The sequence below is a fragment of the Palaemon carinicauda genome, chromosome 19 (genome assembly GCF_036898095.1).
Source record: "Palaemon carinicauda isolate YSFRI2023 chromosome 19, ASM3689809v2, whole genome shotgun sequence".
Lineage (NCBI taxonomy): Eukaryota > Metazoa > Arthropoda > Malacostraca > Decapoda > Palaemonidae > Palaemon > Palaemon carinicauda.
The window spans coordinates 19,152,104-19,169,603 of record NC_090743.1 but is presented as its reverse complement, the minus strand read 5'-3'; the positions used below and the strand labels follow the sequence as shown (position 1 = coordinate 19,169,603).

The following is a 17,500-nucleotide window of genomic DNA, read 5'->3' as shown; positions in this document are numbered from 1 at the left end:
GCATCAAAGGATATTTCCTCCAAAAAAAAGAGATAATAATAATTCCTTTTTCTCTCCATCTTCCTTAGTCCAACCAGTTGATCCTCCCAATTGAGTCCGTACTTTATCCAATAATGCGGGCTTGTACTTCTGCAGCAAAGGATATTTCCTCCTCAAAAGAAGAAAGAAAAGAAAAAAAAAAAGAAGTTCCTCTTTCTCTCCATCTTCCTTAGTCCAACCAGTTGATCCTCCCAATTGAGTCCGTACTTTATTCAATGATGCAGGCTTGTACTTCTGCATCAAAGGATATTTCCTCAAAAAAAAAAAAAAAATTATTAAAAAAAAAATTCCTTTTCTCTCAATCTTCCTTAGTCCAACCAGTTGATCCTCCCAATTGAGTCCGTACTTTATTCAATGATGCAGGCTTGTACTTCTGCATCAAAGGATATTTCCTCAAAAAAAAAAAAAAAAAAAAAAAATTCCTTTTCTTTCAATCTTCCTTAGTCCAACCAGTTGATCCTCCCAATTGAGTCCGTACTTCATCTAATGATGCAGGCTTGTACTTCTTCATCAAAGGATATTTCCTCTCGAGTCCTGCTTCTCTTAATTTTTTCAGAGTTTTTTTCTAGTTTTTATATTTTTTTGGATATTTTGATTTTTTATTTAATTTTTTTTTTTTTTTTGCTGCTGCTGATTCTCCTCAAAGGAGTCAGCTCTTTTCCCCCAGCCTGATTTTTTTGGATCCCCTATAAGGACTAGACTACATACTAGAAGAACCTTGCCTCCTCCCCCCTCTGCATAGCCAGTCTTCTATATTATTCTGTCAGAACCACCCGAGGGTTAGGATCCGAAAGAATAGATCTAGATATCTGACCGTTTGTTCTCCTGATGAAGCCCTTGTACGACCACACCAGGGACATAGCATACTAGAAAAAAAAGACAAGATTTTCCCCTCTGTAGAGGAAGTCCTCTAGGTTATTCCACGTCCTTCAAGCCGGGTAGGTGAGCCAAGCATCCCTTAATCACTTCCTGGATATTTCCTCTTAAAAAAAATCCCCTGTTCTCTCCATTTTTCATTGTCCGTCCACTTGATCCTTCCAACTAAGGCCATTGTGTACCCAATGATGTAGAGCTTGTACCATCTGCATCAAAGGATATTTTCTCCTAATTAAAATGGCCATTTTTTTTTTCTCCTCTCATAGTCCATCTACTTGATCTTTCTAATGGCTTTTACATAAAAACTTGATTGCTTACAAATGTAAACTAAAACTAATACTTTCATCAAAACTCTAAAGAAACTTATTCTAAGATTATTTTTCCCATGTTTTTTTTTTTTTTTTTTTTGCATTTTTAAAGATTTTATAATTTTTTGGGCTTTTATGATTTTACATTGGGGGGGGGGGTTTGTTTTAATATTTTTTTTTGAGATATTCTATCTTTTTTTTTTTTTTATAATTCAGGAAGAATTATTTTTTGACATACAAAAACTCTGCCAAAACAGTTGTACATATCCTTAAACACTCGCTTTGGCCGTCGATGCCGTTGGTCCTTCTATCCTGACTTTGGTCGAATCCACACATCGTATGACTTTCTGAGTTTTTCATCCGTCAGGACAGTTTTAGCATAATTCACTCTTTTAAACCTCCACTCGAATCCATCCAGTATGAATTTGGGTTCACCCCCGTGTCTGTCCGGATGACACTTCATGGCCAAGACTCTGAAACCTTTTAAAATTTCTTTCGTAGTGGCCGTCTGACTTACACCCAAAATATCATAATGGGTTTGGTCTACCCATTTCTTCCTTTGCGCCTTAGCATCTTCTATGAATTTCGAACATTCCTCAAATCCTTCTACCGTTCTCGCAGTTTCAAAGTCCTTCCTGGCAGCGTCGAAAAGGCCAAGTTTGAGAAGGTGCTTCCCTCGTAGCACGTAGGCTCTACTGCATTCTTGACGACATTTCTCAAACTCTTGGCAACAATTCAATATGATATCCATGTCAAGAGGGTTTCCGGAGGCTGCGTTCGCTTCAGCCTTTAATACATTTTTCTGCTTATTTTCCTCTTTATTTTCCGTTTCCTTCTTACTCTCTTTCTTAGTGTCTTCATTCTTCGACCGTTCGTTCTCTTAAACGTCGGTTTTCGCAGACTCATTTTCCCTTTCCTGATGATCAGACGTCTTCTCAGCTTTCATCTTTTCTTCCACCTGTTTCTCGCGTTTAGTTTGTTTATTTCGTTTCTCAATTGTTCTTTCAGTCTTTCTTGCTCCTGTCGCTCTCTCTCCAATTCATTTATTTTACTTTTCAATTGATTTTGTTGGTCAGTTTTCTGTTTTTGAACTTCGTTATCAGCTTTTAGAATTTCCAGTAAATTTTCTTTTATTTTCATCTGAAGATCCTTTTGGACGCAGACGTTTTCAAGTTTTTCTATTTTCTTATTAAGGATTTTATTAACTTTTTTCATTTCCTCCATTCCCATTTTAAGAATTGCATGTTTCTTTTCCTCTTCCTTCATCTGAAGGTCTTTTTCAGCGCAGTCAATTTTCAGCTTTTGATACTCAATCTCTTTCTGGGCGTTCAGTTTTTCTTGCATCTCCTTTTCTGTATTAATTTCTTCTACTACTATTCTCAATTCATTTAGTTGTCCTTGTAACTTGCTTTTTTCGTCCTCAAGATTTTCCACCGTCCTTCTCGTAGCAAACATTGTTAAACCGAATATGGCTGCGCCAGCAGCAGCCAAACAAATGTAAATTGTCCTGTTACCTTGAGAAAAGATTTCCTCCCTTGCTCCGATGTCGATTTCAACTGGTCGTTGAATCTCAAAGCTTCTGCCTCCATTTGACGCAATCCAACTTTACACACACGTAGTTCCTCACGGGCTTTCCAAACGCCCCCAATCCAAGGGCAGTGCTGCAGCCACCCAAGGAGGAATCCATCCTGAGAGGCGACTGCACAACCGTCTCCAAAACGCGGCGCCTCTGGAAGTGACGAAAACCATTTGAAGACGGAGGACTCCTGGAAAGTTCGCAGCTGTCCTTGAAGATTTAACGTCATATCCTCGCATGCAGCGTTCTGTTCTTGAATAACTGAAGCTGCTTTTTGAGGCCTGTTGTATTGTCCTCTAACAAATTTTCCGATCTTATTCAGCCATACACCGAATGCTTTATTAAATGCCATAACTATACATACCTATCCAGAGGTTCGTATCAGCATTGGTTTGAAAAAAAAAATGAATAAGAGTCTAAAAAGGATTCTGAAGACTTTTCAGTCTCCTGGAGACATTTTTGTCGTCACTGACTCCAACGACAACGGATCTCCGGGAATTTTTGTCCTCCTTTCCCGACGGAAGACGGTGTTAACTTGAGAAATAATAATAATAATAATAATAATAATAATAATAATAATAATAATAATAATAATAATAATAATAATAATAATAATAATAATAATATACAGCTTTCAGACGTCTCCTTCGCTTATTATTATTATTATTATTATTATTATTATTATTATTATTATTATTATTATTATTATTATTATTATTATTATCATATCTTATCTTGAGGTAACACCGTCTTCAGTCTTGAAAGGAGGAAAAATTTCCCGGAGATCTGGTGTTGGAGTTGGTGACTTCAAAATTGGCTCCAGGGGGCTGAAAAGTCTTCAGAACCTTTTAATCCAATATGATTAAAATGTAAGATTGTGAAATGTATGCATATAAGGACACACACACACGCATACACACACACACACACACACACACACACACACACACATATATATATATATATATATATATATATATATATATATATATATATATATATATATATATATATATATATATATATATATATAATATTTGTGTGTGCGTGTGCTTATATGCATACATTTCATACATATATACGAGTTTTTATGTCCACTAATACAACGAAAGTCTTAATGTTTCCATTCGTGGCTATATAGACACACACACACATATATATATATATATATATATATATATATATATATATATATATATATATATATATATATATATTATATATGTGTATATATATATATATATATATATATATATATATATATATGTGTATATATATATATATATATATATATATATATATATATATATATATATATATATATATATATATATATATATTAAAGGGTAAAATCCACAGGAAACAGGAAAGGAAAAGACCAGGTAACAAGCGCTTTCGTGTATTACGTACACTTCTTCAGGGTACAAAGTGAAATAGAAAATAAAATAATTCAATAAAGAAACCTACCAAAACTGAAATAAAAGCCACAAACAAGCAAAGCATTATCAATATGCTAAAATAACTAACAGTCGTTAAAAATGAATAAACAATTGTAGTTTATAATAAAATACTAGTAATATAACAATCGTTAAACTAAATGTTTACATTGTACTTCCTTACAATTTCATTAACAAGATGAGTGTCTGGTTTAAAAAGACCAGAACTGAGATTTAAAATTTGATTATTAAAATATTTAGTAAAAGCAGATTCAATAATATTTCTTTTAACAAGATTTTTACAAAATAAAATCTCTGAGGAGTTTTCCCAGTCAATACAGTGGTTAAAATCGTTCATGTGGACAAACAAGGCACGACATTTGTCCTGTCCTAACTGCATATCGATGTTGTTTTATTCGGTTGTTAAGCAATTTTCCGGTTTGACCCACATATTTCTTGTCCCAACCAGTACGTAGAATTATGTAAATAGAGCCACTATTATAATTTGGAGAATTATTTATTAGGACATTCTTTACCGTTCCTGAACTTTTAAAAACTAAATTTACTTTGAATATTTTCAATAAATCTTTTATATAAGCAAAGTTTTCATTGTATGGAAGTGCCAGCACATTCTGATTCTTAAAAAGTTCCCTATTCTTGTCGGAATAAAATATATGCCTAGCTTTCTGTAGAGACTTGTCAATTAAAACTTTAGGATATTTTAATTTAATTACTATGTCATTAATTCTACGAAATTCTGCGTCTATAAATTCGGGGCTGCAAATCCTTAAAGCCCTTAAAAACATACTTGAAAAAAACAGAAACTATTACACTAGTTTGATGATTTGAATAAAAATGAATGTGGGAGCAAACATTAGTAGGTTTCCTGTAAATATAAAAAACAAAGCCTCTATCATTTCTATGCACTAAAACATCTAATAATGGCAATTTACAATGATTCTCTTCTTCAATAGTGAATTTTATGGAGTATACTAAACTATTTAACTTTTCCAAAAAAATATTTAGATTCTCATATGTAGGCCAAACACAAAAAATATCGTCAACATAACGAAACCAAAGAACCCCTTTAGGCAAAATCGCTGGCAACAGTTTTACTTCGAAAAATTCCATGTAAAGGTTACTGAGTACTGGGGATAGGGGATTACCCATTGCCATTCCAAACTTTTGTAGGTAGTACTTTCCATTAAAAACAAATTTACAGTCTTTAACACATAATTTTATCAATTCAATAATTTTGTCATAAGATAAAGGTAAAACATGCTTACTTAATTCGTCGGATAAAAATGTCAATAGATCGTCAACTGGAACCTTCGTAAATAAAGAAGTTACATCAAAACTTACCATTTTAAAGTTAAAATCAATGCGAGCACTAAGCAACTTGTTAACAAAATCTGTATTATTCTTTATATGCGATTGGGATATATTTCCAACAATAGGCATGAGGACTTGCACTAACCACTTTGACAATTTGTAAGAAACACTACCAACTGAACTGATTATTGGCCTGACAGGGTTATTAATCTTATGAGTTTTGATAAGACCGTACATATACGGTAATGTGGCACATTGGGAAGAAAATTGCTTAATGAATGCATCATATCCTTTCAAGATGGATTTTAATTTCCTATTGAAATTACTATTTATAGTTTCTAAGGGATTTCCACATTCTTCAGAATAAGTTTCATTATCCGACAACAGATTATCCATCTTTCCCACATACTTATCTTTATCCATTATTACAAACACGTTAGACTTATCTGCCTTCGTAATATGCAGATCATTATCATTCTTTAACTCACTGTAACACTTTAAAAACGCTTTGGAATGCTAGTTGATATTGGTTTTGACATAGCACCATAAACAATACCTTTACAAATGTTTACATCATCACTTGACAAATTGCCATTTCTTTCCAGATTACAAAAAGAGTTTGCGACATCGACTTGATCAATATTTCCTTTTGAAAAAGAAAAACTTAAACCATAACCTAGAGCACTATAAGCATTATCTTGTAAAGGTTTACTTGACAAATTCAATACAAAATCAGGGTTAGCATGCTTATTCCAATCACTGTTCTCAATCAACACTTTTAGTTTTGTTCTTAATCGGTTATTCACTCTTCGGCACTCTGTTCTCAGTTTTCTATAACTATAATCCATTAGCAGATGTTTCCAGTTTACTGGAATAAGATTATGAAAACAACGTCGTTTTTCACTCAAAATTCGGAAAGCTTCTTGAACTTCAATTTTCGTGATTTCAATATATTTCTGTAGAATTAAGCGCTGATATTCATCAAAAGGTCTGTCAGCTAGTTTAATGCAAAGAATGAAGTTTGTTCATAAGACTAATGAGGATCCAAAGTCTCCTTTATTATTATTATTATTATTATTATTATTATTATTATTATTATTATTATTATTATTATTGTTACTACTACTACTTGGTAAGCTACAACCCTAGTTGGTAAAGCAGGATGCTACAAGCCCAGTGGCTCCAACAGGGAAAATAGCCCAGTGAGGAAAGGAAACAAGGAAAAATAAAATATTTTAAGAGAAAGAAAACCAACTCTCGTCCTGAGTTACTCCGGGTAATTATAGGTTCAAAATGTAATTTCTTCGTCTAGTTAAGTCGAAAGAACAAATAATGATAAAGGTGAGAAAGGAGTGACAAGGAGGGATAATGTAAGGCAGAAGATAGGAAAGAGAAACTGAAAATTGGAGAAAAACATAAAGACGAGAAAGTGTTGATTCAGGGAAAATTCGAGATGCGGAGCAATACATTTAGTTTGTTGTGTAACGGGAAGGAGGAAGAGAAGGGTTTAGGATACTCATGGGAGAAATTAGAAGACGAATTATAGGTCCTTATTCTTCGAGGTTTGTGTCTGTGTGTCTGTGTCTGTGCCTGTGTGCTTTCATTTATGATAGTGTTGCAGTTAAGAATATTCACTGATGGACATATTGATAATTAATTCTTAGAATTATAAATCTATTTTCGGCAGCACAAAGTCTCAGAACGACGAATTGCAACATTAGCGTCATTTGCGACAGAATCAATGCTTGATTTTATTGCATCATTTTGCCTTCGATTGTTGTAAAGACAAGTTGGTAATTTCGCATTTTCCTTTCAACTTCCAATATCTGCTTTCGATAAATTCCCAAGTCTTTCATGAGAGTATTTTTTATAGTCTCCCATTAATGTTTGATAAACATTTCGTGTTCTACTTTTAACTCTTGTAAAATGATAGTCCGTCTGATAAGGAAAGATTTTTTTTATCAAAGTGTTTTTCGATATATTGATAATGAAATCTTTTAGTTCTGTTAGTTTCAGTGGAAATATACAGTTTAGTAATCGTATTGTTGTGAAAAATATTTTAATTCACTAAAACATCTAATCCAAAATTTATCGCTTTAAAGATTCTCTCTCTCTCTCTCTCTCTCTCTCTCTCTCTCTCTCTCTCTCTCTCTCTCTCTCTCTCTCTCTCTCTCTCTCTCTCAAAGAAACTGTCAACAAGACTTGAATTTAAAAAATATTTTGGTATATGTAACGTCTTAGAAACAATAACAAAAACTGCTTGAAATGTAATAGTACATTGATGGTAGTTATAGTATTATTACTACTATGCGACAAGTACTATACTCAATTTTTTTTAGTGAGGCAGATTCGCACCGACTCGCAGGGGTGCCCTTTTAGCTCGGAAAAGTTTCCTTATTGCTGATTGGTTGGACAAGATAGTTCTAATCAATCGGATAGCAGGAAACTTTTCCGAGCTAAAAGGGCATCGCTACGAGTCAGTGCAAATGTGCCTCATTAAAAAAAATTGAGTATAGTAGTAATGGTGATCATGGTTGCAGTTCGTGTTATTGGGCAATTTACTCCCATTGCTGATTTTAGCCGCAATTCAATAAGACTAATTTCGTTTCTCACATAGTTATCAATTATGATAATTATCACTTAATTATAGTATAGAATAAATCAATTGATTATCATATCTGGAAATATATGGATAAATCAGGGAGGACTAAGAGTTTTGAGGCCATTTTTTAATATGCAAATCTTATTATCTCCGCTGAAAGGAATTATGATGTAAAAAAAAACAGACATAAATAAATAAATAACGAGTCTTGATTCAACAAACCACTTAGCTTTGACTCCATTTATCGGAATCTTATGAACTAAACCATAAAGATATTTCGAACGAGAGAGCATCGCGGGAAGGGGCCATTTCGATGATCATTATCAGAGCAATAGAAAACGGGATCTGTCGAAATCGTTGAAGGGAGACTAACGAAGCCAATTTTTTTTTTTCCCCTCGCAGCCTTTTTCAGGATCACCGACCTACGGATATAAGGGTCCTCTGTTTGCTCTATAAATTCGGTTTTTTTCTATGGATTCATATAATTGAAACGACAAAAGAAGAAGTAAAGAAGGAACACCCCGCCTCCCTTATTATTGTTATTATTATTATTATTATTAATATTATTATTATTATTATTGTTATTAGCTAAGCTACAGCCTTGGTTCGTAAAGCCAGATGCTACAAGCTCAAGGGCTTCAACAGGGAAAATAGCCCAGTGAGGAGAGAAGTGAGGATATAAATAAACTACAAGAAAAGTAATGAACAATTAAAATAGAATATCTTATGAATAGTAACAACATTAAATAGATCTTTCATATATAAAATACAAACCTTCAGAATAACAAGAGCAATAGAATATGATAGAATAGTATGCCCGAGTGTACCCTCAAGCAAGATAACTCTACCCCAAGACATTGAAAGGTCATGGTACAGAGGGTATGGTACTACCCAAGTCTAGAGAACAATGGTTTGATTTTGGAGTGTCTTCTTAAAAGAGCTGCTTACCATAGCTAAATTCTCTTCTACACTTACCAAGAGGAAAGTAGCCAATGAACAATTACAGTTCAGTACCTAACCCCATGAGCTAAGAAGAATTGTTTGGTAATCTCAGTTTTGTCAGATGTATGAGGACAGAGGAGAATGTGGAAAGAATAGGCCACATTATTCAGAGTATGTGTAGGCAAATTAAAAATAAACCGTAACAGAGAGAGAGAGATTCTATCTACTATTGTCTGGCCAGTCAAAGGACCCCATAACTCTAGCGGCATTATCTCAACAGGTGGCTGGTGCCTTGTGCAACCTACTACCTACCAGGTGAAAATTACTGGTAGTCATGAATGCTCTATTTGCTAGTGTTTATGAGTATTTTAGCCTCTCTCTCTCTCTCTCTCTCTCTCTCTCTCTCTCTCTCTCTCTCTCTCTCTCTCTCTCTCTCTCTTTCTTTTGCAGAACAAAAGATTATACAGTCGAAAGAAAATGAAAAAAGGGACTTGGAAGAAAGGACACTTCAAAATATAAAAAGAAACCCCAAAGTACTTTACTCCTATGAATAATAGATGAATAAAGGGAGATTAGAAATAGGCCCTCTAAGAATTGAAGGACGGCTAACAAATGAAAAAAAGGAAATATGCAACATATTAGCAGAAAAATATAAGAGTGAGTTCATGCCAAGAATTGCGAATGAGAATAATGAAACAGAAATGAGAGAAGAAAATGTTGAATATCTAACGGATATAGATATTAATGAAGCAGATATTGTCACGGCTATAAATGAAATTAAAAATGGATCGGCAGCCGGACCAGATGGAGTTCCAGCGATTTTGTTAAAAAAAAACTGCAAACACTTTCGCGAAGCCGCTTGCAATACTGCTAAGACAAAGTGTAGATATGAGCGAGATATATGTTAAACATAAATTAGCTTATATAACCCCTATCTTCAAAAGTGGATCAAGACTAGAGGCAAGCAATTATAGACCTGTTAGCCTAACATCACATATTATGAAAGTGTATGAGAGGGTAATAAAAAAGAAAATAATGAACCATTTGGTTAAAAATAATTTGTTTAATATGGGTCAACACGGCTTCGTGCCTGGAAAAAGTACACAGACCCAACTGATAGCACACTATGAAAACATATACAAAAATATGATAAATGAAAAAGACACAGATGTGATCTATCTAGATTTTGCAAAAGCCTTTGACAAGGTAGACCATAACATATTGGAGAAAAAAATGAGAAAGCATAATATTGTGGGAAAGATAGGAAAATGGGTAAAAGAACTCCTGCAAAACAGAAAACAGATAGTGGTTGCAAATGACGAGAAATCAGATGAAGCCCAGGTAATATCTGGTGTACCACAAGGTACGGTATTAGCTGCACTGCTGCTTGTTATTATGATCTCAGACATAGACTGTGATGTTGAAAACTCCGTAGTGAGAAGTTTCGCCGATGACACAAGAATAAGTAGAGAAATTACTTGTGATGAAGATAGGAACTCACTACAAAGAGATCTAAACAAAATATATGAATGGGCGGAGATAAATAGGATGGTATTTAACTCCGATAAATTCGAATCAATAAATTATGGAAACAGAGAAGGAATGGTATATGCATACAATAATGAGACAATCACAAACAAGGAAGCAATTAAAGACCTTGGTGTAATGTTAAATAGGAATATGTTATGCAACGACCAAATAGCAGCACTGTTGGCTAAATGTAAAGCAAAAATGGGAATGTTATTCAGACACTTTAAAACAAGGAAAGCTGAACACATGATTATGCTTTAAAAAACTTATGTACGTAGTACACTCGAGTACTGCAATGCGATATGGTACCCACACTACTAAAAGGATATTGCGCAAATAGAGAGTGTACAAAGGTCTTATACTGCTAGAATAGAAGAAGTTAAGGACCTTGACTACTGGGAAAGACTGAAATTTTTAAAACTATACAGTCTAGAAAGGAGAAGAGAACGCTACATGATAATACAAGCATGGAAGCAAATAGAAGGAATTACTGAAAACATCATGGAGCTTAAAATATCAGAAAGAGCAAGCCGAGGTAGATTAATAGTGCCAAAAAATATACCAGGTAAACTAAGAAAGGCGCACAGGACATTAATCCACTACGCACCAGCATCGATAATGCTGCGACTATTTAATGTGCTGCCAGCTCATCTAAGAAACATATCAGGAGTGAGCGTAGATGTGTTTAAGAATAAGCTCGATAAATACCTAAGATGCATCCCAGACCATCCAAGACTGGAAGATGCAAAATACACCGGAAGATGCATTAGCAACTCTCTGGTGGATATACGAGGTGCCTCACACTGAGGGACCTGGGGGAACCCAAACAAAAAATAAGGTAAGGTAAGGTAAGGCTCTCTCTCTCTCTCTCTCCTCTCTCTCTCTCTCTCTCTCTCTCTCTCTCTCTCTCTCTCTCTCTCTCTCTCTCCCTCGGAACACTATTGCCTGAAATGTCCTCTTGTTAGTGACATATTACCCCCAAAGACTCACAGTAGTTGATACATGTAAAAAAATATTGACATAATAATTTTCTCGATGAGATCATCATGCGCCATCCTCATTTTGGTGGATACTGAATAATCAGCTGTTTTGTAATGTTAATTAAAGATAGGTACAACCTACCCATGAAGTCAAACTAAATTTAATTTGTATTCCATATGAATTCATTTGTATAACCATAAATATATAGAAATGAGCAATATTATTTTTAATATGTACTAAATATCTGTCTATACTTTATTTTTTATTTCTTTGTATAAACTTCATTATAAGCTATATATGTAAATAATACTGTTTAAATATGTACTTAAATGTCTGCATATACTTTTTTTTTTATTCTTTAGGTATAACTGAATTACTATGTAGATGTAAACAATATTACTGTATTACCATGTACTCAAATGTCTGACGCCAAATGGGCGTAATAAATTGATTAAAAAAAATCTCTCTCTCTCTCTCTCTCTCTCTCTCTCTCTCTCTCTCTCTCTTTATATATATATATATATTTATATACATATATATATATATATATATATATATATATATATATATATATATATATTCATATATATATGTTTATATATGTGTATATATTTATATATATATATTTATATGTGTATATATATATATATATATATATATATATATATATATATATATATACAGTCTATATATTTATTTATATATATATATAAAAATTATACATATATATATGTATATGTGTATATATATATATATATATATATATATATATATATATATATATATATATATATATATATATATATATATATATCGGTTAGGTCCAATATTGCTTTAGTGGATTTTGCCCATAGCATTCCGAAGGTGCAATCAGCTTGACTAAGTAGTATAAATTTGGCTCTTGTTTGGTATTGTGTCATCCGCTGGTTCAACTGAATGTAAACGAGTGCTAGCAATTGCTGGGATAAAGGTAAGGCTAGCAACCTCACTCCTATGTATATGTGTAGTTGGCTAGCCGAAAAGCTAGTACCTTCTGGCAACACCTGGCACCCTTCCAAAGAGGATTAAGGTGTATGGCTGAAATACATCAATTCACATATATCTAAAATGATTACGCACATTCATTTCACTTTACTTGTTTTTGCATATTCGTCACTGCTCCGGAAGACTAGACGTGATACATGGCAAAAGGGAGTCGTTCTCTCCAAAAAATGCAGTCGTGATTGATCGCAGAAGAAACGTCTTAAATCGACCCAAAAAATGTTCTACCTGTATTTACGTTTATCCTAAATCGAATGTAGTTGGAATCCGTAACGTCAGATTTTCATCATTAATTTCTTTTTACTTAAGAACGAAGACGGCACTGATAGCTCAGTAGCCGTGACTGAAGGTATATTTTTTCTATGGTTAATGGTTATAATATAAGGTTGTTTGAAGTGACTCTAAAACTAGATTTATTAACAAAAGGACAGAAAAAAGGAAAGGAAGATTTACCGAGTAATTAAGACCGAGGAGACCAAGAGGAAAAGAACAAATAGAAAGAATTAAACTGAAGCTGCAGATCCCACTTTGAAAATATGGGAAAAGAAAAGAAATCAAAGGAATTAAGGTTAACTGGATGAGCCAAGAGAGAAAGAGCGACTTCGCCAAGCATCTCCGATCCAGAAGGGATTTTGCTTGAACGAGACCTTAAAAGCGGTATTTTTTTTTCTCATCTTTTTATTTCTAGTTTCTGAACGATTCGCTTTTATCGTGGAACAGAAAAGGCGAAACAAAAGGATTAGGTTTGATGGAAGAAAATTTAGGATAGAGAAATCTGAGGCTTCAAAGCATTAGCTGTCGTTCGAATAAAGATAATCGTTCCTTTAGTAAAGAGGTCGTTTGGTGTTTGAGTTCCCAAAATTATTCTCTTTTGATTTGAAAGTTGGCACTTTCGGTAATTACGTTAATTTAAGTAAGAAAGTGTACAAGTTTTGGCGCCAAATTAGCTGTAATTTATTGCAGAAATCTGTCACTGTATGAAGTAGATAAGAGCGTCGTGTTTTAAAAATAACATTTGTTTACCTTGTACCTTCTGCCCGTATATGTTCAACATTGATAAAGTAAGAACCTGTTTGGATGAAAGTAGTATTAATCAACATAACTTACCCTTATATAGAGTGGGCCATTTGGCTAAACAGGTTCGCAATTATATTTATACAAGAATATGCAAGAATTCAAAACATAGAGGGATATGTTTAGAAGTATTTTTTAAGCATTCAGAAACTTTTTAGTCCTTTTATATCTTTTTAAAAACAGAATTACTACAAAATTCGTATCGATTATTATCTGTATAAGTGTGTTTTAGAACAGTGTGTTGTTTTCATTTCTTTGGTTCCAAATTCCCTCTCTGATTGAATAGATCCCCACAGGAAGCACTCATTAAAATATATATATATATATATGTATATATATATATATATATATATATATATATATATATATATATACATATATATATATATATATATATATATATATATATATATATATATATATATATATATATATATATATATATATATCAGAAACGATGGAAGCAAAAAAATATTTCGATTGTTATCCTGGCTATCGAATTATATTATTCTTCTAAAATATCAGCTATAATTTACCCTCTAATCAAATTGATACCCTTCGGTATTATTATTATTATTATTATTATTATTATTATTATTATTATTATTAGTAGTAGTAGTAGTAGTAGTAGTAGTAGTAGTAGTAGTAGTAGCAGTAATATTATTATTATTATTATTATTATTATTATTATTATTATTATTATTATTAGCTAAACTACTATTTACTAATTATAATCTCCATATAAACATATTATGAAGTAACTAGCCCACCCTACCCAACCCCTACCCAAAAAGCAGAGCCACGAATTAATTGGCCCTCATTTTGAAAACGGAGGAATAACAAACACCCGTGAATTCGGAATAATGGAGAGAATTAAAAACGATTCCCACATTCCAGCCCGAGGAAATTGATGGTTAATGGCGGCCATCGTCGGCCATTTCCTTCACAGAATTGAGTTCTGAGAAGCAAAACCTCAAAAGGTCCGACGAGTCGTAATGATCGAGATTCTCCACGCAAAGAATGTAGAGAGAGAGAGAGAGAGAGAGAGAGAGAGAGAGAGAGAGAGAGAGAGAGAGAGAGAGAGAGATTCGGTTGTTAGAAGATGGTGGGGATGTTCAAGGATGGTATTTGACAGACAGCAGGTTGTTTTATCGAATCAGCTGATTCAAATCGTTCCATCGAGTCAGATGAGCCGAACTTTAACGAGTCTTCTCCCACAGATTCAAAATTTGAAGATGGCGAATTTGTTTTTTATTTGCTTAAATGTCAAATAAGATTTTTATTCATGTTTCGTATTAAAAGTAATTATTTTTATGTCAATCTTTATAGAATAAACGATAAGAAAATTTGAAGTAATTGTGGCGTTGGTGGAGTTGATGGTGAAGTTGGCTGTCTATGAATTATTTTGGCAGTATATTATTCGTGTATGTACGTACATACGTGCATAAACTTAGAAGCTACGAAACCTTGGAGGAATAACTATTATTCCCAGAGAAGGAACACCTCCTTCAGCCATACCTCAACTACGTAAAGTCACCATAGGCCTAGGCTGACCTTTTGGAAATATGCCTATTTCCTTTACTAGCAAATGCTAGTTCTTATATCTTTTAGCAGCCATCCCCTATAAGGCTAGTGCCATTATTGCATATCAGACGGTTAACTGTAGGCATTTTAAAGGGTTCTTTGCAGTATCTCTCCCTTAGTCCCCAGTCAGCAAAGCTACGCCCTCTCTCTCTCTCTCTCTCTCTCTCTCTCTCTCTCTCTCTCTCTCTCTCTCTCTCTCTCTCTCTCTCTCTCTCTCTATATATATATATATATATATATATATATATATATATATATATATATATATATATATATATATATACATACATATATATTACTTTCTGAGTGGGGATACCTTAACGTGGTGAAAGGGTTTGAGTATCGCCATGATCAGCAGAGTTGTACTAGTCAGGGCCACCCTTACTAAGTTGGTTTGCTGTCAGTGATTTGATTAAAGTCTCTACCATCACCAATCCACAATGGCCCACGTGGTGATGAAAATGGCCAAACCCCAGACATGGTTAAGGACATGTCTGAAGCCTTTGTCCAGACGTCGATTAAGACGGCTACATTTATTGTTTATATATATATATATATATATATATATATATATATATATATATATATATATATATATATATATATATATATATATATATGTGTGTGTGTGTGTGTGTGTGTGTGTGTGTGTGTGTGTGTGTATCACACCAGTTGTTACTAGTCAACTGCAGAACAAAGGCCTCAGACATGTCCTTCCACTCGCATCTGTTTGTGGTCTTTCTACGCCAGTCTATACCAGCTCACTTTCTTAGTTCGTCAATCCATCGTCTTCTCTTCCTTCTCCTACTTCTTTTGCAATCTCTAAGGACCCATTCTGTTATTCCTAATGTTTTTCTATCATTACTTCTTCTTCTTCTTCTTCTTCTTCTTTGTCTACATCCCCTCCCACTTCTATGTGGGGTCGATGTTTCTGGTCAGCTTTCTCCATCTACCTCTCTCCCACACTTCATCACCGGTTAATCCCTTTGATCGATGGTCATCCTTGATACAGTCCACCCACCTTCGCTTTGGTCTCCCTCTCCTCCTCGCTCCCTGTACCTCCATTACTATATATGTGTATATATATATATATATATATATATATATATATATATATATATATATATATATATATATAAATATATATATTTATATATATGTGTATATATATATATATATATATATATATATATATATATATATATATATATATATATATATATATATACTTTGATGTTGAATTATATATATCGTTGGAATCCAAAGTGTGCCTCGAATATGAAGAAGGAAATGCTTATCATTGACCACCAAAACACGGTCAGTGAGCTGAAACATCTAGGATGTGATAACGCTATAATATATTGTTTCGTTTTGTTTTTATTGTGATTCTCTACTTATGATAATACTACTAAAATCAATAATAATAATCATGATAATAACTCATTTATTTGATTATTTATTTAGAAAACTATCTGATAAAATCCAAGAAAGACGACTGAGGTGGTACGGTCATGTCATGAGAAGGGATGAACAATATATTGGGAGGAGAGTGATGGAAATGGAGGTACAGGGAACGAGAAGGAGAGGGAGACCAAGCGAAGGTGGATGGACTGTATCAAGGATGACCTTCGATCAAAGGGATTAACAGGTGATGAAGTGTGGGACAGAGGTAGATGGAGAAAGCTGGCCAGAAACATCGACCCCACATAGAAGTGGGAAAAGATGTAGACAAAGAAGAAGAAGAAGAAGAAAAATAATATTTCACGATATCACACATCATTACAACCTGATTTGCTTGATGCCCCTTTCTCCATGAATGAGTTGTTCTTTTCCCCAGTCATATCTTGTGTATCTTCGGTTATAAGTTTCCATTTGCCAATTATAGAGGATGGTCAAAGAAATTGAAGCATACTTAGCTTGTCTCAAACGGAGGGACCTCAACGTTTACTGAGGGTAACTTCCTTTATGTCTCTAGTACTGCTTGAATATATTTCATGCCCTCACTAGCTGAGTTTGAATAACTGCATAAGAGAAATATTTTTTGTTGTAGGGATTCGTTAGAGATTGTTAAAATTGACTTCTGATTGACTTTATCAGATACGGAATGTTTGAAGAAAATATTGGAGAGTTGCAATGTTAATTTTATTATATATTTCACAGACGAAATCACCCAACTGTG

General features: G+C 33.6%; 2 protein-coding genes across 3 annotated transcripts in view; one reads left to right on the top strand and one right to left on the bottom strand.

Annotated features, from left to right (window-relative positions):
- LOC137658497 (adhesive plaque matrix protein-like) overlaps positions 1-17,500 on the top strand; it is a 1,563,467-nt gene that overhangs the window by 180,882 nt on the left and 1,365,085 nt on the right. The gene's annotated exons all lie outside the window — the stretch shown is intronic.
- LOC137658918 (dnaJ homolog subfamily C member 7-like) lies at positions 1,531-2,678 on the bottom strand. The gene is made up of 2 exons (XM_068394036.1): positions 2,276-2,678; positions 1,531-2,102 (listed from the first exon to the last, which is right to left on the bottom strand). Exons 1-2 carry the CDS (start codon positions 2,676-2,678, stop codon positions 1,531-1,533), a joined length of 975 nt encoding a protein of 324 aa, XP_068250137.1.

Coding starts and splice junctions, on each gene's coding strand:
- LOC137658918 (XM_068394036.1), bottom strand. CDS start 2,678: ATGTTTGCTACGAGAAGGACGGTGGAAAATCTTGAGGACGAAAAAAGC. Junction 2,103..2,275: donor CCAACAAAATCAATTGAAAA/GTAAAATAAATG, acceptor CCGACGTTTAAG/AGAACGAACGGTCGAAGAAT.